This window comes from Streptopelia decaocto (genome assembly GCF_964273445.1).
Source record: "Streptopelia decaocto genome assembly, chromosome: 2".
Taxonomy (NCBI): domain Eukaryota; kingdom Metazoa; phylum Chordata; class Aves; order Columbiformes; family Columbidae; genus Streptopelia; species Streptopelia decaocto.
This window is the reverse complement of record NC_138655.1, coordinates 138771016-138795936: the sequence shown is the minus strand read 5'-3', so window position 1 is coordinate 138795936 and position 24921 is coordinate 138771016. Positions and strand designations below refer to the sequence as shown.

Sequence of the window (24921 nt, the reverse complement as noted above, 5' to 3'; positions counted from 1 at the left end):
AAAATGCCGATTCTGGGTTTGGATAGCAAGTAGTTGCTTTGTAACATTAAGGGAGGAGTATGTTACTGTCAAAATTTCTCTCTAAAAAGTCCTTGCTAAAATATTTACTCTGCTTGTCAGAACAGGAATATCTGAAGCTAATTCCAAATGAAAGAATATTTTAGAATGAATCATAAACTAGATGTTAAAAAAAGGCAACATGCTGCCATTCCAGTGCCCCTTCCCTGCTGTAAAACTAAACAAAAAACGACTCTGCGTTTGCATCCACAGAATATTGTAACATTTCGGAGCCTTCTGAGATTCCCTAATTGTAATTATGCAACAGAACTGTCACATCCTAAAACAAAGGACAAAAATTCAGCAGCTGAATTTATTGGCTTGGAAATGAAACACTCTTAAGAGATGGTTAACATGTCTTCTTGATTATTTTTGGCATTTTAAAGTTACAGTGCAATGCTTCCTATTGCATGGACCAAAGAAGTGGGACATTTTAGAAATACTCAGAATTTTTATGGGGCTGTTTGTAAAGTCACATATTTAGCAACAGTGAAAACTGTTGAGCAGTAACCTTCTTTGCAATTAAGCCAGTAATTTCTATGGGCCCTTTATGGTATGAGGCACTGCTCAACATTAATAAATACATAATGTACTGGCTTCTAATGAGTTGGTCATGATGGTAAAAAACAGCTTCTTCTTTTAAACTGGTATTCTCAAGCATCATGATTTTCAAAGGCAGACGGGATAAATTCTGTGGCCAGAACAGTTATGATATTAATGAAAAAAGAGAAAGAAACAAACGAGTCTGTCAAACCTGTGACCCTCTGGAACCCTTTTCCATTACTGAGTCAGTTTGCTGTGATGACCAACTATGACACACTTTTGTGAATCGCCAGGAGTCTGGTTCCAAAGGCACAGACATTGCTTACACGTAAGTTTTGAGGGAAGACTACTTCCTCTCTCTGACCATGCATTTAAACACAAGCAAAAGCATGTTTATGACTAAGCTGAGACTACGGAAACAATGGTTTCAGTTCTTCTTTGCTCTAACCTTGGAATTCATCAGGTCACTAGTACAGGATAACAACTGACTCTTTTCTGTCAGCTCCTCTAATTCACAGTCTTTCAATCTCACTGCTTCTAAAGCTGGAGCAACCTGTTTACATAAAATTGAGCAGAAGCATAAGCACTTTGCTGGAGCAGAGCCTCTGCTCCCTTTGGGGCTTCTCCTTTAAAGTCTGAAGTTGAACTAGAAGGTTTGGGTATATATTCCAGAAGGAGTTTAAATATTTCACGTGTACTGACATAAACGGTAGTAATATATAGCTGTAACGATAACAGAGAAGTAAAAAGAACCTCAAATACTGATATTTATGAGTCTTTGTGTCAGGCTTCCAACCACCAAGTTAAGGACAGATTTGATCTAGGAGCCTGAGCCTTTGTAATTTGCTCTTTCTTAATTGCAAACTGTTCAGGTTTTGCATAAAAACAAATGAAAGGCTGCTTGCTAACTGATGCTAATAGCATTGCACCACACTCACCCCTGTAGAAACCCTAAGAAGCCAATAGTAACACCACAGAAGGATTTGACCCACAGTTGTTCTCTGGAGTACCAATATTGGCAAATATTACAAAACCACGTCTACTCTATTAAAACTAGAAAGAAATTCATAATTTTAATTTCTAAATATTTTCCCTTGCTGTTGCACCAAGAAAAAACAACAAACGGTATTTCTGTTATTTCACTTGTGTTTCCATTCCAAAATTTTCTGTCTTCTGGCAGTTGCTTTTGAACTTACTAATAATGTGCGCCTTTGCTTGGACTTCTTAGACAGAAGGATATTCTCAAAATGGAAGAAAGCTCAGGTTATTTCACTTTGCAACCTGAGAAACCTGTAACATGAACCATACGCTGATTACAGAGCACTGATATATAAAGGAAGCAGTTGTGTAAATGTGTGAAGTGGCTGTGCTGAGGAAACAGCAGAGCAGAGGAGAAGCACTATTTTAGACAAATAGTGCTGTTGTAGGATCTGATTATCATGACTCATGTTTAACAAGGTATTGTGTAAAGTCCAGACAAAAAGCAGGATGCATTATGGTGGGCACTATACAGTCAAGGGGTTTCACACAGCCTCTTCCACTAAAAGCTCACAAATAAAATGGACAAGACAGACCCCAGGTGGAGAAACAGTGTGACAGTTCCATTATATGACTTTTTTGTGGGAGTAGAGTCAATTAGAAGGGCATAAGAAAAATGGAAAGTAAAGAGATGGAGAAAAAGTTCTGGAGGGAGGGAAAGAACAGAAGAGTGCCATATACTGTAACTACAGATTGAAAGGCAAGAGAAAAAATGAAAGCGGTAGGGAAGGATGGAAGGAAGAAAAGGCTGGAAAAATGGCCTTAGCAGTGGCAGAGAACCTTGAGTTGAAATCACTGGAAGCTCCCTGACTCTCAGAAGTTTTGGCTGGTGGGACAGGAGCTCTCCATGTGTCTCTGATCTGACACGGTGAGTAGGAAGGAAAGGAGCAGACTTGGCTGGATCCCATTTTATTCCTTCCCTATAACTGTACCAGCCCTCATTCCAGCCTAGCTTTATCTGATGATAAGCTGAAACATAAGCCTACAGGAACGACTCTTTGAATCAGCAGATATTAATGTGTATATATATATACATATACACACGTGTAGATGTATGCATAGTATGCTTTCACATGTATACACGTTCACAGGAGGAGAACTGGTGCTACCCCTTCTGTATTCTTGTACCTTTGACTCTTTGAGTTGCCAGTTCTGGCCTCTTCTGGCCCACAGCTACTTTGAGATCATGAACTTCATAGACAGTAGGGTGATGATCATCGAGTTTCCCTTTCCCTTGCTCAAATAGCAACATTTTTTTCTGCAAATATGTCGGAGGACTTTCATAATAATTACATATATATATATGTGTGTGTTTATGTGTCTATAAATATATAAATAATGTAAAAATTCTTAAAGCTAATTTTAAGTTCTACATATGAAAACATGCAATACAAAAAAATTCCACCCCTGTTCATTTTTATAGGAATTTGTTCTCTGGCATAAGGTAAATGCATCTGTTACAGAGGAAAAAAACCAAACACAACATATCTTGATTAAATCAGTGTGCCACTAAACCAACATGCTTCAAATTAATTTTTACTGTGGAATACAATAACCTGCTTACTCACTGGCATAAAAGCAGTGCATGCAGCTAGTGCAAGAGCATTATATTTCTCTTGGGGTGGAGGAGAGAAGACAATTTTATAAAAAAATGACTTATTTGATTACTCTGTCATCTTCTATTAGCTATGAGTTGTCTGTGGCCAACTTTTGAATTATTTTACACTACAGTTGTATTTTGCTGTGAATAAATATGGACACTTTGTGAATATTCTAGTACAGATAATCTGAGCTCCAATAACTTGGGCTGGCTTAGATGGGAAAGTATCCTGCCATGGTGCTTCTTGCCCCAGATCAGCTGAGTTCAATCCTTAGAATCTGAAGTTCAACAAGAAAAGATATGTTGGCCAGGTTTGCCAAGTATGTATCTTGTCACAATTTGTGTCATTCTGTCACCTCTTCCCCAACTCTGTGTGCTTGTTTTGGGGTGACATATAGCTTTGTGGGTATGCAGAGGCATAGGGGCCTGATTTCCTTCCAGTGTAGAAACTACTATTAAGCAAGTGATTCCTACCTGCCCCTGTCCTGGTTTTGGCTGGGATAGAGTTAATTTTCTTTCTAGTAGCTGTGTTTTGGATTTAGTATGAGAAGAATGTTGATAATACACTGCTGTTTTGGTTGTTGCCGGGTAGTCAAGGACTTTTTGGCTTCCCGTGCTCTATCAGGTGCACAAGAAGCTGGGAGGGAGCAAAGCCAGGAGAGCTGACCCAAGCTGGCCAAGGGGATGTTCTATCACGTCCAGTATATAAACTGGAGTTGGTCGGGGGGGCAAATATCACTGTTCGGGAATGAATGGGCTATTAGTGCCATGGGCGGTGAGCAATTGCATTGTGCATCACTTTTTTTGTATATTCTATTATTATTATTATTATCTCTTCCTTTGCTGTCCTATTAAACTGTTCTTCTCTCAACCCATGCGTATTTTTTTCCTTTTCGATTCCCTCCCCCATCCCTCTTGGGGAAGGCGGGGGTGTGTGAACGAGTGGCTGCGTGGTTCTAGCTGTTGGCTGGGATTAAACCCGGGCAGCCCCCATAAAAACCAAGAATGGCTCTTTTGAACGTCTCCTCTTTATCTCACATCTGCTGCAGTCTGAACTTCAAATTACTTGTCAATAGTAGCATATAGCTTGTAAGCAAAGTAAATGCAAATATTTCAATCTGTTGTTCTGCCACTGCTTTATGTGCATCATGAGCTGCAACAGCTTTCTCTTAATTGCTTTAACCGTGGCATTTCACCTTTGATGAAGAGAAAGACTCTGAACACGAGTGATGCTTCTGCTGGTCACTGAGGCAGGATTGACTTGCAGAGCAAGTTGCAACTATACACCACCACCACCATGAGACAAAGGAAAGCATCTCAGAAATACTCTCCATGCTGAGGAATTGCCACTGGCTCACTGCGGAACAGTCCGGTGCTGTTTCTGACATGCTGCCTGGCAGTCCAGCCCCACTTTCACATCTGCTTGAGCATTATTCCTACCACATGCTCCCTTTCTTTCAGTGGCATCAAAGCATTTCACATAGCAATTGCTACCACATTGATGTTCCAATAGCAAAAACCTTGTGTCACTAATAATCCGGGAGCATCTCAAGGGAATCCAGAGCAGTAGGATCCATAAGTTTTCTTTTGCATCACATCAATGTCCAGTTCTGCTGAATTAATGGAAATGAAATGAGCTGATAGCAACATTTCGCTTCCAGTGTTTGTAACACTGCAATTTTGCAATGACTCAGTCATAAATTCTCTTCTACCAAAGGCTCAATCTCCATCACTGCCCACAATTCAGAATCTCTTCATTTTCTTAATTCCCTTTGACTTTCTGAATAAAGATGATTTCTGGCTCTCCATCTATTGAAAACAATAGCCTCCTTCTGACTTCAAAAAGGACATGTCCCTTAGGGCCCTACTGGACTGTACTGCTGACTTGAGAGTTTGGGCCATAAAAGAAAAATAGGTTGAGACGTCTATTTAGAGAGTCCTTGATGGACATCTTTTCACAGTGACATTTCTAATTCAATGTCATTGTTTTGAAAGACTAAAATTATTATTTCAGGCAGGTTGCTTTCATGCATTATGCTACAATGTTGCTTGACTGCTTTCCAAACTGGAACAACTGAAAAAATGTGAAGCGCTCCAATGATTTTAAATCACCCTAGTCAGGACAGAGTGATTTAAAATTACTGGAGTGCCTCGCATTTTTACAAGCTCTCAGTTTGCAAGCAATGGTGATCCGGGCAGTCCTGGGCTACAGCACTGCAAAAAACCCCAACTATATGTTATAGAATCATAGAATCATAGAGTAGTTTGGGTTGGAAGGGACCTTCAAGGCTCATCTAGCCCAACCCCCCCTCCCGCAATGAGCAGGGACATCTTCAAGTAGATCAGGTTGCTCAGAGCCTGGCCTTGAATGTCGCCAGGGATGGGGCATCTACAACCTCTCTGGGCAACCTGGGCCAGTGTTTTACCACTTCATTGTAAAAAATGTCTTCCTCATGTCTAGCCTGAATCTCCCCTCCTTTAGTTTAAAACCATTAGCCCTTGTCCTATCATAACAAGCCCTGCTAAAACGTCTGTCCCCATCCTTCTCATAGGCCCCTTTTAAATACTGAAAGGCCACAATAAGGTCTCCCTGGAGCCTTCTCTTCTCCAGGCTGAACAACCCCAACTCTCTCAGCCTGTCTTCATAGGAGAGGTGTTCCATCCCTCTGATCATTTTTGTGGCCTCCTCTGGACCCCTATTATCATGAGTTTGAAAATGTTTGCATTTTAATTTGGAAATGGCAGGGATTTGGAGATATTTATTGCCACCATAATTAAAATCAGTGGCTGAACATTGACTGTAAAAAGGTCCAAGCTAGAGAAGTAACTGTATATATACGACATATTTTGTGGCATCCTGTGCTCAGCAGTGTCTCCATTCAAATCCTGACTCCTCCTAGCCCCTTGTTCAGACTGTACATTATGACCTGCACCACCGCACCAAAGGAGATGCCGCTGTTTCTCTACATGCAGCACAGTACAGGAAAGAAATGACAACACCTGCAACAAAAGGAACCACCCCTCTTTGGAGAATATCCTTTTTTTAAAGCGGGGCACCTGCTCTCTCTCCCACTGCCCTTCCACACAGCAGCCCAACCCCCAGTAGTAGGATAACAGAGAAAAAAAGAAAAGATTTATCTCACAAAAATATATCAGTTCAGTCGTTTTGTTTTACATTTATTTACAGTGGCAACTCTTCTTTCATTAATAATGTGGATTCAGAACAAAATTTGTCGCAAAAATGCTCCACAAAGAACAAGATCCTTAGCAGCTGTAAACAGGCATCATTTTACTGAAGCTAATGGATTTACACTTCTTAGTATCAGATGGGGATTTGATCCATAATTTGCGGACTCTAAATTCCTCACTAAGTTTTGCTTCTTTCTTTACCACAAATGTACTAACAGGAAAATGCTAGTAACAGCTCATCTCCTAGTATCTTTCTTATTAATTTGAGTAGGCTCTTTTTTTAGTGACTTTTAACTTTGATGTTGTTAAATATGGCCACACTCTGAAAACTCTCAGTACTGGCGAATCTGTTTTCCTGGAATATCTTGCGTTGTTTTCAGAACTGCGTGATTGTGTGACATCTGCTCCACATCTCATACGTGATCAACTGAGTAGGTACAAGCGTAGCAGATGGCTGATGACTCACCTCACAACACTGAACACTGGTTTGCTTTCTGAGAAGCAACATCTTCATATTAATTTTCTAAGAGTTGCAAAGATGTGAGTAGTCTGCCTGGGTTGCTAGCAGGTAATGTAAGTTACAGGAAATGCACAGAGATGCAACAGCAACATTTATTCTAGGACTGGAGGTAATATTTTAAAATTAAATTTATGGGCTGCTATCAGATAAATCCACAAAAGGAAATCAGGTTCACTGCTGTACTGTCTAAATTTTAGGCATCTAAAGAGCAAAATCTGGATCCCTGAATCAGAGATCTAGGCTTCCTATGCAAAAGAGAAAAGGAATAATATCCACAGAAGTCATTCACTGGGGTGAGGAATCAGGAAACAGCAGAGAAAAGGAGATACCTTAAACCCTGCTCTTGCTGTGATTTGGCTGCCCTGTTCCAAGCTGTGGGGAATACCACAAAGATTTACAGATCACAGACGTCAGTAGAAGGTCATTCCCAGCTCTTCTGACATCCCATGATAGATAACATATGCACCTGCTATACCGAAGCCCTTTGTTCTGTTCCCTCCTCTGTTGACTGTCAGATTGAAACAGACACAGCCCAGTTAGCATATGTAGCTTGTGTAGGTGAAGTTCTGATCAGTTGTAAGAAAAGCACTGCAAGAAGCTGCAAGTTTACTTTTACTTCACAAAATTAATTTTGTTCAATACTAAAATTTAAGATTCTCAGTAACAGTTTATTATCCCCTCTCATTCTTACAGAATCCTTGGCCTGGCTAAACAAGATGACTGGAGGGAACTCCAAAGAGCCATTCCCAAACCGCGTCTTTTAGAGCTCTATATACCAAGCCATCACATGCATATATTAAATATTTTATATATGCTGCAATAGCTTAGGTATACCAAGCTTAAATCCATAAACAACAACTTGTTTGCATGCACATGATTTCCATATTAAAAAGGTAATTAGTGTTCTAAAAATTATATCCATATCCAAATGTTTTAGGATCAAACAGCGTGCAAGTCTCACAAGTATCATATCAGAATGTGACTAACCAGCTTAAACATGCTTCAGCCACAAAGACTAACACATAAAAATGCTTTAGTGGCTCGTTAACCTTTTTGTTTTTGAAAAATCATTCTGTGGCAGAGACGCATCATTCCCATTACCGCTACCCTTATGTCAACTAACAAAGGTTCCTAATGAGCCAAGTCTCTGGGAGGCTCAACTACTAACATGATTAACATTACCAAAGACCTGTGCATGACTAACAGCTGTGTCCTAAGGAAACTGAACTCATACCTTCCATTTCCAAATAAACTGCCCTGAAGTTAAAAGAGTATCCCAGGAAGAAAAGAAGGGAGGAGACTATGGGTAGAGAGGAAAGAAGGAAGATGTTGTCATTGCTGATTCTGGCACATCCTGTATGGAACAAATATATAATCAGGTCTGACAGAGGAAGCCAGGAAGGGTGAGCAGGACCATAATCCAGCAGTTATAAAGACATACTAATTAGATTAAGGGCTTGAACGTAGTTCTCATTAAAAAGTGAATGCCATATCCATGAGTATTTGTAATCATTTTATCCATCCCTCTAGCCTGACGTACACTCCATTAAAAAATAATGGAACTGCTTCAAGAGAGAAGATTTAAAATGCCTCTGTCCAGAATAACCTAGAACTTGGTAGGCACAGAAATGGGCTACAGCATTCCAGCTCCTGCTACAGGGAGGGGAAGTGAGCATGTCTGCCCCACATCCTCTGCAAGTATTGCCATGACCAGGCAATGCTTCAAAGGGAAACTGTCTCTCTCCTGTCATTTTATGGGCACCTGTGGATATGTTCCTAAAATACACTCTGGGGCACGTCATGCTGCAGGGCTTTAGACATCAGAAGCATATTACTGAGCAGCATTAAGACAAAAGCTTTAGTTGTGTTTGAATTATCCGTACAGTTAGCCTCTCTGAACTGCTACAGTCTGACTACTATCTGCTAAACACAAAGGAAATTCTTAAAATGGTACTGGTGTCACTTATATTCCTTGACAGCTAGTAACTAAAAACCCCAGCATGCCCCAAACCAGCAAAAGCTGAATCTCCCTCCCCCAAATGGTGTGTAATGATGGCAGCTAATTCACACAGAAAAGATCTTTTGGGGCGGATACTTCTCCCATAGTGATTTTGTCATTCAACTTCCACTAACAACTGTTGAGTTTACACCATGATGCCAAAGAGGTGTATTAGATCCTTCAACTTCAAGCTATCCAGAGCTTACTTGGCCCATTTGGCACCTCTGTGTTGCTGACACATGCAGAACTTTAACAGATGGTCTTACAATACTGGCAGTTGTTTTGTACCTAGCTAGCAGTGAGGGGAAATACCCTACACAAATTGTCTGCAATTCTGGAAAATAAATGAACTACAAATCCATATCAACCTCAAAAGCCAAACTATAAAAAGTCAGATTAGTCATTTAATTATGTATGTGCTCTGGGTTAAATGTTCAGTTGTTGCAAAATGGCAATATTTCCCTGCAGTCAGGAGAACTATGCTTTGCTTTTGTTTCTTCCAGAAATATCCAGAAAAACTGTACCATTAGAAAGGTATCAAGATGCATTAGGAACAAGTCTGGAGACTCTTTCTCATCTGATCAACCTTGACTATCAGCAAAGTACCTCCATAAACTGGGTGTTTTCACACACATAGTGAAGTAGCAGGGTACAACTCAAGTTAACCAAATATCTCTTTTTTCCTGTGCCAAACAGAATTCAAGAAATAAGACATCAGCTAGTGTGCAAATGTTGAAATAACAGAGGTGACCAAGTAAACAGCAATTTTACATTTTTCCTCACCCATTTAAAAAGAGCTGTATGTACCACAAGCTGAATTGTACACTCACTAATTTCACTGGCTGCAATGGAACCTGCGCTGTATATAAAGACCAGAATAGCTCTTCCTTCTTTCTGTGCAGCTAATTTTTTCTCTTTTATTGTTGCAAATTATCAGATATATCAACAGGGCTGAACTAGTAAACCTTGTATACAGAATAGTGCTTTTCAAAAGTAAATGCAATAATTTCCTTCATCAGTATATAAGCTCCATGACATGTATGTTCACACATACGTATTACGATCTACTAGTGCAAACATTAGAACGGGCTTTTAGAAAAAATCACAGACGTTTTGGTCCAGTGCTCACCTCTTCTACTTGCTTTAAATGAAACGTAGTTCGAAAGGTATCTCAAACTGAGATTTCAGAAGCTCGGTCATTCGGTTCCCATCCATTTCAATATATTTTGTTAGATAATACATCAGTCCCCTTGTATGTTATTTTCACAATTAGTTACATTGAAGTACAGTTCCCTTAGGTGGCTTCAAAGGCCTAGAAGGAAGTAGAACCCTGGAAGCCTTATCATAAATGTCCTTCAACTGCAAGAGGTACATTCCAGGCTTCTGCTGGGACCCAATCAAAGCTGTATCCATTTAAAAGAAAATAATATTTTATCCACTAAGTTTGCTTAAAAAACATAGTTGTTGGAACTCACTGATGTTATACATTTGTGACTTTGATACAAGTGAAAGGATCTCTATCAGTTTTATGTCTAATTTTACACTGAAAGATCAAACAACTCCTAAGTATGAAGCTGTTAACAAAAAAAATATTAAACCAACTGAATTTCAGATAGGTTTCATGTTTTCGTTTCCTCCCTCAGGACTTTTGCCAGACTAAAATGACACAACATACTTCCAGAAAGTACTTATACAAATGCAACATAATCCGTCTCTGAAGGCATAAATTATTTGTTCTCATGAGAAAAAGAAAAATCAAAAGAAATGTTAAACAGACACAGTCAAAATGTCAGAACATCAATCCCTCTGCTTCTCTTTCCAAGATTAAATATTTTGTCAAATATTTGAAGCTATGATCCTCAATGTAGCACTTTGCTGTGAAATTCCCAGGAGAGAAGGAGCTGGTGTACATATTTTAGTACCAATAATGCAAGCATGTCCTATTCTGGGAAGAGGTCCTCCCTTACAGATGCAGAATATTAAATAACATGATGGGAAAACTTTGTGATCATTATTCCACTTACTGAGAGAAGACCCTTCCCAGCTTGTACAACAACTGGTCATGGCTACCCCCTTTCCTGAGCCCATCCTCTGCAGAGCTCACCACAGGTCCACGGTGAACATTTCCTGCTGTTGGGACATCTAGAAACCTTTCTGGCAAGAGGGGTGGGAAATGAAAGGAGTCTCTTGGGGAAACAAAAGGCAAAGGGAAGGGGATAGGAGCACAGGATTTATCTTATCCATTCTAACAATAACCAGCATCCTGCCAGATGCCTTCTAGGGAAGGTTCAAATAGTCTTCAATTAAACAATACTGGAACAATCTCACTACAGATGCAAGAGAAGGTCTTTCTTAATGATTTGGAATGTTACATTTGGTAAAACAGTAGAGATTCAGAGGATTTATAAACCTAAAAGGGAAAAAAAAAAAGGCAACATTTCCACAAAGAGAATACATCTGTCAGTGAATACAGATCTTTGTGCTGCAGTTCATGTCCCAACCTGGGCATTACTCAATTTGGATATGACAAAATCCCACGGAATCAAAATGCAGTTTGTCTTTGTGATTTATCTCCTTGCCCTTTGTATGTAATATTTTCTGAAATAATACCCAAAATCTTCTTAAATACCTTTATAGTTTCAGTAGGCACTCCAGGCTCTGGAACTTTATCCAAGTAAGTAGTCAAGTCTTGATCCACGTGTTCAAACACTAACGTTAACTTGGTCTCTCTGTCTGTTCGTGACACGGTGCACACATCAAACAATCTGAGAGGAGGAAAAGAGGAGGTAAGTATACAGGAACCACTACAGACATATGTACCTTGCAGCTCCTACACGTCTATTTAAATTTCTTACAGTATATAGAACGGAAAAAAGAGCTTTCCAAGGGTAGAGCAATCTTTGAGCTCCTGATTCATCAGATAACTACTGATACATCGATAATATCATATCTCTCTGTCATGTGTGCATTCTGAAATAGGATGAAGTATTAAGAATCCATCAGCTGTTCAAAGTAAAATAATTACATGGAAAGAAAATATTTTTTGGTCAGAACAACTAGACTTAATACAGAAAATGACATGTATCCACATTCTATGCTGCATCTACTGTAACCACTAAAAAAAAAAAGAGTAACATTTTTGAGATAAAAAATACCAGGTGTTCGCATGCACATGCAGTGTGTACCTACATAACTCCCATGTTCACCATCACATGGCTTTAGAATTAAATCTCCCTCAGCGGAAGCAGAACTTTTGTGCTGATTACTCTTGCAAGTTCCTGAACACAAGGAATCCCGTCATTGTCAGGACACAGTCTGGAAAAAACTTCGCGCGCAAGATGCCGCAATTAAGAAAACCCACTTCTCTCATCCATTTCTGTCATTCTTTTACTTAAATTTCTTTATTGTTTCACCTTGTTGCACAACATCATATTCACACTAATTTGCAAAGCTCTTCTTACTGTCACATTCCTATCTGACTACTCTATTTCTTTATATTTTTAATTAGGATTTTCACAAACATCTACCCATGCTTCTATGCTTCACATCTCTGCTCATACCAGTGACTTTCACTATTTTTTCTCCAGTCCCACTTCTACAAAATCACAATAGGAAACAGTCTTACAGATGGAAGGATGCTTGTTCCCTGCTCACATACTTTACTTGTGTGTTCATTCATTTAGTTTTAAATTTTACATGTTGGATTGCCTTTCTCTCTGAAGCAAGACAGCATCACTACTTTTATTAGTTGATAGTAGATTTTAAAAAATGTATGAATACAATTATTGAGAAAAATTCTATAAAGTGAAGAACCTACCATCGATAAACCAAAAGTAGCGTTGATGCTACTGCTTATTTGGTCAACATCACAGCAGTTATATGGTTTTACTACATGTGCCTTTTATCTTCTTCAAATAACTGCTTCCTTACTTCGCAAAGTGCAGGATTTCTGATAACATTATCAAATAGTATTTTTCTTCTTTGTCCTGGGACTAAAGGCTTTATATGCTGGATCTGTAGACAACAGGTCACGCACAAAGCCTTGGGGGTCACTGCTTTTCAAAGAAGCCACTTGACAAACAGAATTGGAAAACACTTTGTACTGAGTTTTTACTTTTTACCTTAAAACTCAGAATACTTCACAAGAGAAAGGAAGAATTGGCACAACTATCTGTGAAGACTGTAATCCAGGTTTAAGACAGCAGTATGCTTCACTTGAAATGATATAGACTTAACATGTTAAGGGGCTGGTCCCACTTTAACAGCATTCCTAAATAATCCTTGGCCAGACACCTAAAAATTGCTTATTAGCCACCATGTTTTGGAAATGGATACATGCACATTTCTTTTAGCTTAAAGAAGCTCTGCAGTGAGTAATAATTCGGGAACCAAAGTTACAGAATATGGACAGACAGTCACCCTATGTCTTCTAAAAGGATGCAATCTGTACTCAATCTGTAATTGTGATATGAACAAATCTTAATTAAATGACTGTAGCAGCAAATGTCTCAGCACGTTTCTCATAAAGACGAATACCGCTGTCTTTACGATTCCATTAATGGGGTGCACATGGAAGATAGATACCCTCTACGCAGTAAATCAGTTTTATGAAAAGTTGCAAACCTCCTGGAAAAGTGAAATTTGCTGGTATTTGGCTGGAGGTTAATAATCTGCAATATATTTATATAAATCAATGTGGAATGTAGCTGGACTGCCTATAACCCCAACACATGCAAATAGAGAGGAGCCAGACAGGTCTGAACATCTGAACATAAACACTGGAAAATATTTCCAACTGTATGATTCCTTTGTGTTGACCTACATTTACCTAAAAATGTTCTAAAACACCTTTTTTTGCCAGGTATTTAATACACTGGCAAAATTATCTTTTCAATTATAGCAGAGTTATAATTCAAGGGAAAAAAAAAAAAAGGAAAAAATATTTCAGTGTATAGAATACAGAAGCAACACATAATTTCCAGCTCACTGTGGAGGGAAATGTGGATTCTATGTTTAAGTCTTCTGCATGTGGCTTGTTTTGATTTGGGCATTTTCTGGCACAGCAAAATAAGGAATTCAGAGCAATGCAGTTCTAGTCACCTATTACCACGTAATAATATTATCACCGAGTAATAATATTATCTTTCCCTTTTATACACCCCTTATGTAAAACAGTAAATGCTTTACTGTTAATAATAAAAACTCCAGATCCTGAACCAGGCTGGGTGGGAGCACATTGTGTTTACTCACAGAAAATACAGCTGCTGCCTTAGAAAGATAATAAATTAAAGCACAGCTTATATGAATCCACAATATTATGAAAAAACAACATCTGGCATTGCCTGTTCTAACCATTTTGGAAATAGATTGAGAAAGACACAGCTTCGTTACTTGACAGTTTCGATAGAGATAAAACTACTTTTTCTAAATTACATTATTTTGCATCCACTGTGAAAAAATAATCCATTGAGTTGTCTGCCTTAGCAAGGAACATCTCTGCTGTCTGCACTGCACGTTTCTCATGATCTGTACGTGACGGGTTAGTTCTGCATGTGATTGCCTCTCTGCAATAGGGAACAGTAAAAGGCCTTTTATTTAAAGAGCTACTCTGTGGACACTGTCTTAAATGAAGTAAAGTATCTCAATCAATACAGGATTTCCATACTGAATACTTTGTAAACACAAGCCCTGCCCTTCTATTGTACTTAAAAAAGAAACGTTTGAATTATTTGATTGAAGTAAGATCCGCTATGGGAAATCCTGCAAGTATTTAACAAGATGTTTGGCTTGGAGTCACACAGCACCTGACGTGTTGATCTGAACTGGAACAGTGTTGAACAGACACTTACGGAGGACCTGTGTTATAGTGCAGACATTTTTTCGAGTTAATTGCACTTAAAATAGAAAAAAAAAAGAGCTTATAAGCTACAAATCTATGTCTCTGTTTTATTTTATGAGTCTACTGCCCAGTGGATCTTACTAAAACCTAGCAGAATACCTGCCTTCCTGCAAAAATACCTAAGGTTTGTTGAATGCAGAAAACTAGATGATGCTTCTTGAAGTGTCCATAGTTTCTTACAACATGTAGTCTGACAAGTGCACATCAGTTCATCTTCATTTTACTATATACAGTCTGAATGCTTAATGCTTTTATGAGAAAAGACACAGTTATGCCAAGTAATTTGAAAACTATTGCATCTACTGACTGGCCATTACCCATTTTCAAGTGGAATAAGCGTTTTTTTCCTGAGCAAACTGAGACAACAGCAATGCAGATCAAAGCCACCAGCTCAAGCCACCTGCAAGAAATACCAAAAATCAGATCTGACCATAAGACCTGAAAAACTGTAGGACATCCATTCTCTTGGCTATTGTCAAACAGATGAGTAAGTACACTGGAAAATGACGCAAAGCATAGTCAAAGGGAAGATCAAAGAATTAGATACTTGTTGCCAGAGCATCCAAAGACTTATTGTTGTTTGAACTGCAGTAGGACTAATGCAAGACGAACACAGATTCATTTACTTTGCTGGTCACTCACATCACTAACCAAAAAAACACAAGTTTTTCAAGAACATGAACTTACTTTAACTTTTTGGGAAGTGTCGTCCTAGGAAGAGTTACTTCCTAGCTTATGCATGACAGAGAAAGAGAACTGGAGCCGTTAATTTATGAGTTGGAGAAATGTTAAAGAAGACTTTGGTGTGGTAGCCAGTGGCACAGTAATGTGGCTACAGTTTTAAGGTTTCATAAGTCTGGACAAAGACTCAGATGGAAAGAGTTTGGCAGTCTCTACTATAGCTCTGGAAGGCATTTATCCACATGACAGAAAACCAGCACAGAATTTATGTATGATTGACAGTGTTTATGCAAACACCACAAGATTAGGATACCAAGACTGTTACAGGTCATGATTGAGCTTTATTGACAAATACGTGACAGGGAGCTTGAATAGCTTCTGCTTTCACTGCCTTTGGCTCCAGTTAATCCTATGAGTCCATAATTTTTAAGCACACATAAAATTGGGCTTCTCATAGCTAAAAGCATTGAAGAATAGTAGTCAGGCATCATTTGAGTCCAAATTTCAGCAGCGGTCCTAGACTTTTCTGTTCTCTGGAAGCAACTCAGCAGCAAGCCCTTCGTTTACCCCAACTTCTTAAACTACGCACTCCTTGGAAAAAACAGTTTTCCACATACTTTAAATATTAGATACGTTCTCCTTTCTTGCTTTTGAAGAGAAAAAAGTCTCTGCTAACAAAAAGCAATCTCTACTTGGCATCACATATACCCAATGTACTGTAACGAACGGGTCATATTTCAGAAGAAGACGACAATAGCTGGGCACGTGTAGTGGAACATGTATGTTAGGAGAATCATGTCCCATGTAGCAAAACAGGAAATGGAGCTTCACACTCTGAAATGTATGACAGAACTCCTCCCCTTTGTTCAGGACATGCTGCTTTGTCTCATCTTGATCAGTAATCACCTACTCCTCCATGCCTCTGAAAGCTGGTATTTCAGATGTAGATTCTTCTCAGTGGAAGGAGCTTCAGTGAAGTACTTTTAGATTAAAAAAGAACATGTGCAGATAAACAGACCTGTAAATTCAAATTATCTCATATTTTAGGTGCATTTTTTTTCTGGGATAACATCTGTAAAAGCACGTAGCAATGCAAGACCTAAGTTCCATTTTCAAAAGCATATGGGACTTCAGGAGCTTCCCAATGTGCTTCTCACACCTGCTGCAGCTGCACTGATGTGCATCGATACTTCAGACATGCCTCCACGGCAGACTGCAACACAACGCAAAGACACGTAGACCACACTCAACTGACCCACCTCGGTACTGAATCCCCACAGCACAGCTCTGCCCGCAGCACCCCAAACTAGCCCACCGGGAGCTTCATCCACTGGCAGTCAGATGCTGAGTCAAACTCAATTAATTAAAACAAGCCTGCATATCTCTATGCTGCTGATGAGAACTTTACGTTTCAAATCCTTATCGTCTAAGTTTCTACAGGGTTCTTGGAGTCTCTGAATATTTTCCTTGCCCTGCTACCCTCCCAGGAAAGAGTAACAGGATCTCTTCTTGCCTTCAGAAGAAACCTCTTTCAGGCAAATAGCAGAACAGGGCAGAACATAAAATCGGATAAAATAAATCAATTTATCTAGGACAGGCAGATGTTCTGCAGATAGATGTTTTCAACTCTGAAGCCACTCATTCATTATCTGTTGTGCACAGTGCAGAAAGAGCTACCGCGAAGAAGTAATTGCATGGTGAAAGCAAGGCAGCAGAAAGTCCTGTCCTGGAGACCTGCTCCAGCAGAGCCCAGCCAATATTCTCACTTAGAGCCCACTCACCAGTGAGGATTAAGGGAAGGAAGGGGGATATTAGGATGACAAGGCAATCGTTCATCTGCAAGCTGAGCTTTGTGCTGTAATTTTTTCCAGTCTCTCTCCCTTTCTGATTTGGAAAAATTATTTAAAATGCTTAGCTCTATAAAAGATGTTTTTGTTCTTGAAGTGTGTGTGAGGAAGAGAGACACAGAAAGTGACAGAGAGAAATAGATGCTCTTGAAAGTGAAGTAAATAGCACTGGCTAAAGTCCGATAGTGTGGGCTGACTGGGCAAGCTTTCAACGCTCAGCACTGCCTGCAGCCCTGACCTGCAACACCCCGGCTCTCCTGCGCTGGGCCCCACTTGAGCAACGCCGGGCCCTGGTGCCAGACTGAATGGTTTTGTGATGCAGACAAATGTCTGCTCTGATGAAACCACCAAAAGTAATTTTTGTTTTCAACAGAAGCCAAGATTCATGCCTAAAAGATGAAAAGACCAAGTACATTTACTCCCTGTGCCACCCAAGTCACTAAAAGATGCAGTTGTTAAAGAGTTTTGCTTCAAGGAAAAATACACTTGACAAGACATTTTCTGCACCTCTCTTTGTTTATAGCAGCATGCTGTCTTTTTTAGCTCTCACGCTACCATTTCTTGTTCACCTTCTTTGTGAAAGGAGATTATTTTTAATAGGCAAGGACCAGAAATGGATCTGGTAAGGCTCAGTAATTCAAACAACATCCTTCCTTGCAGAACTTCACTTTCGGGACTCGTCCTAAAGTTCACCAGTTTTTGAAATACTTAACTCCTCACCAGTCTATTAACAGCTTGTTGCAATTGATTTTAAATCCAAACTGGCCACACACTGAGCAGTTGCCATTATTGAGGGAAAATACCAGCCTGCTGGCACCTACATTTACTCCTGTGTGCTGCTGTATCAAACAGACTGTCAGATTCTCCTTGCAAGGGACAGGCCAAGTCACCCCCAAACCAGAAAAATAACATGGCCTGTTACGAAGACAGTCGCTGACAGATTGTTTAGGATCAGCAATAGCTGTCTGACCTATTCATAGTGCTCTCATGTGATCCTCGAGCAAGCAAATGTACACTGCCTTTCAAAGTCACGTACACTGCTGTTGTACAGTACTGAGAGCTCCCAGTAAGCTCCCACAAGATTCCAGTTCAGAGTACAATTTCAAGATGCTCTGATTCTTTGGTAGGGGATGTGCATCCTTCATTAAGTGTTTCAGATTTTCTGTAGAACACCTACCTCAGGAAAAGCTGCATTTCTTTTAACATTCCCTAACTTGCTCAACATGCAACTAAAGCTTATGTCTGATTATTGATTTTGTTTAATGCAAATGAAAGGAGCACAGAAGTTATTCTGGACTCCCAGCTGTACTTGGTGCAAGATGGGATAAACAAAATACAATCTTTATTCACGTGTAGCTCACAGTCAAACTGATTGGTACAGACTCCACATTTCAGTTCCGGTTTGAATTCTTGATTGTGCCAAACCTACAGGATCTAAATGTAACTTGATGATCATTTTCCTAGATTTAAATAAAATCAGCAACTCATCTTCAGAAGATTTTACAACACTATAAATTGTTCTTCATTCTTTAGCAGCTTAGTAATCTAATCTATCTACACTTGAGACTTAACGATGCAAAAACATCAGAAATAACAAAGGAAATAACAAGCCTCCACTCCATATAAAAAGTATTCACAGCAAAATATCAAATGGCCTGTTTGATACTCTGTATCATCTCATATAGTTTTTAAAATCCTTACAATATGACAGCAGTTCCCGAGGTGTTTAATTCAGCATTTTTAAGTGGTATTTCCAATGCAAATTTGATTCCAAGCTCTTGCTTTTTAGAGACACATGAGGAAACCTAAAAAAACAAGAAGCAGGTACTACAGAAGATGACAGAAGAGGTCTACTGTTTTGATGCTTACCATCAACTGAGTCACAATAATACCAGGGGATGGCGGCTGTACGCAAAACACGGGTTCTGTTGGAATCTGAACAAACCTTCCAGCATACACTAAGCCCCCACGAATACAAGTATCTACAGCCTGACTGATAGCACTTCTGAGGAGCAAATCTAGTGGTCAGAGACGCTGATCAAGCAAGGTAAGGGGGCTTGCTAAATGGTGCAAAACCACCCCAGCCCTGAGGATGCTGCAGCCACTTTGTAGGAAGAAGGGCCAGTGCTGGCAGCAGCTGAATGAAACTCAAAGCTACTACAGTGATGAGGGGAGTAAAGAGAGCACCAGGTGCAAAATGTCTTGCTGTGGTACTTTTACTGGCATTAACAACAGCTTTGATTAAGACCCTCAGAAAAAGTATTGTAGTGATTTGTGAGACACTGACACATTAAAGCCTTGAAAGAAAATACATTTCTGCAACGCTTCATAGGAAGAGAAGGGACCAAATGGTCTGTATTTCTCAAAGAAGGATCGAGAGCTGACTTTTGAAAAGGGAAAACTTCCATGTTTCAACAATACTGTGAACTCCACAGCAAAAGCAAAATAGGAAAACAGAAGAAAAAACAATCTAAAGAAAAATAAGAGGCTAAATTCACTAAAGTTGACAATACTTATACGCACGAAATAAATAAATTGCACATATATTAGTAAAGACAGCTGTTAATTTGAAAACCAAATTAGTTCTTTTTAGTCCTTTGAATTGTGTTGTTCTAATGTATTCAAGGAATTATTAAGGAAATCTGTAGGCTTTTTAACACAACATGCTTCATATCCATGCATTAAACAGAAAGCAATCAGTATACATAGGAGTAAAACACAGTAAAACATTGCATGGTTCACCGGCATGCCTATTTTTTTCTATTTGGGTTTATTATTATGTATACTTTCTTAAATACAATGTTCTTGGCTCTCTGTGTGACAATATAGAAAAGAAAATCCTTGGTAAGAGAATGAAACAAGCACCGCTCTGGGAAATCAGGTGCAAACTTCTTACAGAGTCTGTTTGTTTATTGCTATGACAGCACGGTCAGTTGACATAACACAAGCTTTCAGCAATTTTGGAGTTAGGGCAGTAGAGTGCAGAGAAAAGGAAGAGTACCTGTCATAGATCTCCATCTTGCATGAGCCATTAGCCCTGCACTACCAAAGAACTTACGGCTGAGCTTAACTTCCAGCATGCAAGTAACCTAAGTGACTTCTAAGGAAGGAGACATAATCTAAAGCTTTGTTACATGTCTGCTATCTTTGAGAAATAAAAGCAGAGAAGAAAAAAAAAATAATTCATTGTCTGTGCACATGGGATGAAAAACAAAAGGCCAAAAAAGGTAATTTTGGTTATCCTTATAGTCAGCCAGTCATTACCTGGGCAGAGAAATGTAACTCCCTATATGCCGTGTAAACCTGTATCTACTATGACAGATGATGTTTGTGGTTCCTGGTCTGGCTTCTCTTACCTACCCAGTGACAACTCTGCAACTTGGGGCCCTGTGTGTGAGCTCCCCTTTTATACCTCAGTGTCCTCACCTGTACCACAGTCTCTCCTTCCTAACTTTTTAATTAATTTCAGACTCAAGTTAATTCTTGAACATGGTCATACAGCTCTGAAATCCATGTTCATGATTTATTCCAAAGAGCAGTTCATCGCAATATTTTTTCTCCTTAAATTCTGAAATAAACAAAACTGTGAACTGTTGCTTTCCTGGTCATTTCCTGAGAGTCTAGAAAATAGCAATGGAGCAGTTCTTGTTATCTTACAAATGGAAACAGCAGCTTAACACTGGATATTTAAACCACATGAAAACAACTTTCAAAAGTGTCTCAGTCTGTTGAAAGAATCTGTTTATTGATTCACTGGAACAAATTTCCTGAAAATGGACCAGACATGTCCACCCACTTCCAATGCAAGCACAGTGGTTGGGTGGTAAACACAGTTGCCACATTCAGCAACAGATCAAGTGAAAATCCAAAAAGTCTATCACATTTTGTGTGATTTTCACATATGCTTGTCCTGCATGAGGTTAAAAGACATAAAAATAGAGACACAGTTCACAGTGCTTTTTGGCTACACTTGATTTGGGGAATGACCGTGATCAGGCTTGGATGTCAGATGTAGTCCCAAGAAGCACAGGTGCTGTCATGCCAAGGGCACCATTAACTCAAGAGAAAAGGAATTCCTCCATTCACTTCAGCAAAACCTGGAAGGGAGCATAGTGAACTCAACCAACCACCCAGCAGCGCTGTGCCATGTCCTATCACCATCACTCAAAGTGCTACGAGTCACATCTCACCTGCCCAAAAGTAAATAGCACCCTGTGATTTCCAAAAATCAAAAGGCAAAGGCAATTGTTCACATGGGTAAGAAAAACACACAGGATTTGGCCAGGTTCTGGGAAGTGGTCAGATTTATGCATCTCAACATTGCATTCCTCTTCAGAAATTGCATTCCAAAAGAAAAACGGAGTGGCAGAGAGTAATATATAACTTATAAATTAAAGAAAACACAGTGAGGGGATATTTGTTCTAAAACCAAAGCATAAAACCCAAGGGAATACAAAGTTAAGGTAACACTTAATTTCAGCACATACAGAAGGCAGATTTAAGGCTTGCATGAAAAATGCCAACTCCATTGAACATCGTTGCATCATCAGACAGATGAAATGCCATCCATCTACACAACAGCCTGGCAGAGCTTGTGGAGCGCAAAGTTCTCCTCAGCTGCCGTGGAAGAGATATCACTCGTGTAACGGAGCTGCTTTGGGGTTTGGTGGCTGGTCTGAACGCGCAAGGTAGGTCTCCATACATTCAAGGGAAAGAAGTAGGTTAGTTGATTCACTCTGGGGGCAGGGGTTGTCTCTCCCTGCGTGCTATGGAAGATGCTTGAATTTAACTGAATTTATGAAGGATGACTCTTTCCCAGGAAGACTAAAATCGAGTAATTTTACTTGGTGAGATTCCAGATTATGTTCAATTGATTCTTGAAGATATTTAAAAATATTTCTTCTCATGAGGAACTTCAAACAAAATGAGAAGTTGAAAGAAAAAAAAAAGACACCAAAACCACCTCTGCCCTATTGACTTAACCCCCACAGACCAGGATCAATCCTAAAAAGCTCTGCACACAGAAGCCTTTACCTAAGCCTCACAAAGTCAGTACATGTATTTAACGGGCTTTGGCTCAGATCCAGAATTTCCTTTAATTTGAAAGGGAGTTTCACCTGTGACAAACTTGCAGGATTGAGTTTAATATTAATGTTGTACAGAACAGAAACAAATGGGACTAATAAATCTTCAACAGAAATTTACAAGATTTTTCTGGCTTAATAAATTTAGCCAGGGGGCAATTGCCCTTAAGCACTCGATACATAAAAAGGGATCCTCGTTTCCATTAGTATGCAAATTCCTTACACATTTCATCAGAATTTGAAGCATTACATCTTACAAGTTTTTAAAAATGTGGACTTCATGGCTGCTCTGTTTCCAGTTCACAGTCATTCACATGGGGCCACACAAGCTCCTTGGCTGTCATGTCATTTCTTCTACTAATTTCTTCTACTATTTTTTTTTTACATTAATTCATGGCACATGTAAAGAAAACAAAAACCGTCTATTTATGCAAGATTCTCAGGTGCTTTCATCCTCCAGTTCTTCAGGTAGATGTCTAATACACGTTACCTCCTTTTCCAGCCCATTTACATGGCACTGCGAGCCAGCCATTTAAAGATTAATGCACACAGAGTGAAGTATTCTACAGGCTGTACAGCTCCTTAAGTATTTCCTTTAAGCTCTTGCACACATATGTAAAAGAAAACAAATTAAAGATTATTTGCAGAGTTTGGCAATGAAAATGAGGTGTTAGTAGCATTTTGTGCTGGCAATAAATTTTATTCGACTGTTTTATTGCTTCAGAGCAAAGGCAACTATTTCTTTTGGGGCATCTTTTAGCAGCGTGAGATTAGGGTTTGCATTTTAATGCATGGATAGTTTTGAAATAAATTCAGTATTTTGTAAATGATAGTGTATGCCAGATGTAAATACATGACCAAACGGTATTTTGTTTGTTTTGTGACAATGTCTTTCACACTTCTGAAAGAAAGGAGCAAACTACAACAAATCTTGCAAAACAAGGCCTGGTTCCTGGAACGCTAAAACTTGTTTACGTCCAGGCAAATGAAACCAAAGTACATCTACCCAAGCTCTGGAAGCACAGACGAGCACGCTCTGCGCCGTCCATGCAGACGGTGTCGGCTCAGGCTGAGCACGGGAAGATCTATGGCCAGCGGAGGGGATGGCGGAGCCTCGGCAGAGCTGACACCACCAGCGGGCTCCGAGCACCAGCCCAGCGAGGGGGCATATGCCTGGGGATGCGGCTGCGCTGGCGCACGTCTGCCTGGAAATGCTGCATGGACTTTCAAGGCAGCTGATAAAGATTAATTAAGATCATACAGTAAGTCAACATCAAAACTGTCCAGGGTCTTAATTTGCCAGGAATTATCACTTCAAGTCTGTCCTGCTCTTACACCACTCCCTAAGCTATCTGCTCTTGTTTTGCTTCAGAAAAACCCTGGGTGAGATGGAAAACATTCTAACCCTTTCTAAGCCATATATGAATTGCTTTATTAATGTAATTATTTTTATTTCAAGAATAAGTCAAGAGACATTGAGGGCCGAAGGAGCTGCTCCTCATTATTTTCTCTAATCCATCCCCAACCCCTGCAATCAGGCTATTTACTTCTGTTCAGAGAAATAGCACATAAACTTATACCACAGCTGATGATCTCAAGCATTTGTACAGTTGTCTAAACAGGCAACACTACACACCACGCAGGGCCCACAGAATCAGCACAGTCTAACAAAACCTTTTCTAGCAGTGGTCAGCTTGCCTGTTCCACTGGCACACTACTAAATTTTTGTTTGTTTGTTTTGTTTCCACCTTTTTTCCATCTAACAGCAACAATTACCCCTTTTAGTTCTTCTTTAGAGCTTCCATTTGTCTTTTATTTAAATACATACTCAGGGAAAAGCCAAATTTCCACACTGTGAAATGTATCTAATGATACTGGACATCTTTATTTATGTACCATTTCATATGAATTTTCATGCTTATTGCACCACAGGTTTTAATTAAGCTGTCACTGGACTACCAATTACATAAATTGCTACGTTGTGTAACTTTAGCATGCATGTGCGAACACTTACCAGTGGCACTGGCCTACAAATACATTTTTTTTTTTTAACACATGGTCAATACATAATGGAATAACAGGAGTAGTTAGAAATAAAAATAAGATTCCAAACTCAAGGAGCCAAGAGTAATTAAATTGAATAAATACAGGGAACACATTAAGGAAATGTATGACCTTAAATAGTAAAGATATGGCTGCATTAATTGCAAGGGGAAAAAAAGACATCATAAAACTGTCAAGATAAGCGATTACAAAATAACCTAGGTATTTAGGGTCATCAGTACATTTGAGAATCGCTTGCTGTCCAAAGTGTCACTTCGCCGTGATTTCCAAATCATAAGAATATAGGATTGGAAGAAAAAAATGAGGCCAGTTGCCTGCATTAATAAGCACCCACGCAACAGACATTTAGGAGGATGTGCATGCAGATACCTCAGGCCACAAGATGCTTCCTACCATCCCA

At 39.4% G+C, this 24921-nt stretch overlaps 1 protein-coding gene across 4 annotated transcripts in view; it reads right to left on the bottom strand.

The window, feature by feature from the left end:
* Positions 1–24921, bottom strand: part of CDK6 (cyclin dependent kinase 6) — a 145528-nt gene that overhangs the window by 102347 nt on the left and 18260 nt on the right. For all 4 annotated transcript variants that reach the window (XR_014183343.1, XR_014183344.1, XM_082045631.1 and 1 more), the window contains exon 3: positions 11576–11711. Coding sequence is in view for 2 of the 4 variants with exons in the window: in XM_082045631.1 (XP_081901757.1) it covers positions 11576–11711 (136 nt within the window). In the remaining 2 variants the exon portion in view is untranslated. The remainder of the gene's footprint in view (positions 1–11575; positions 11712–24921) is intronic.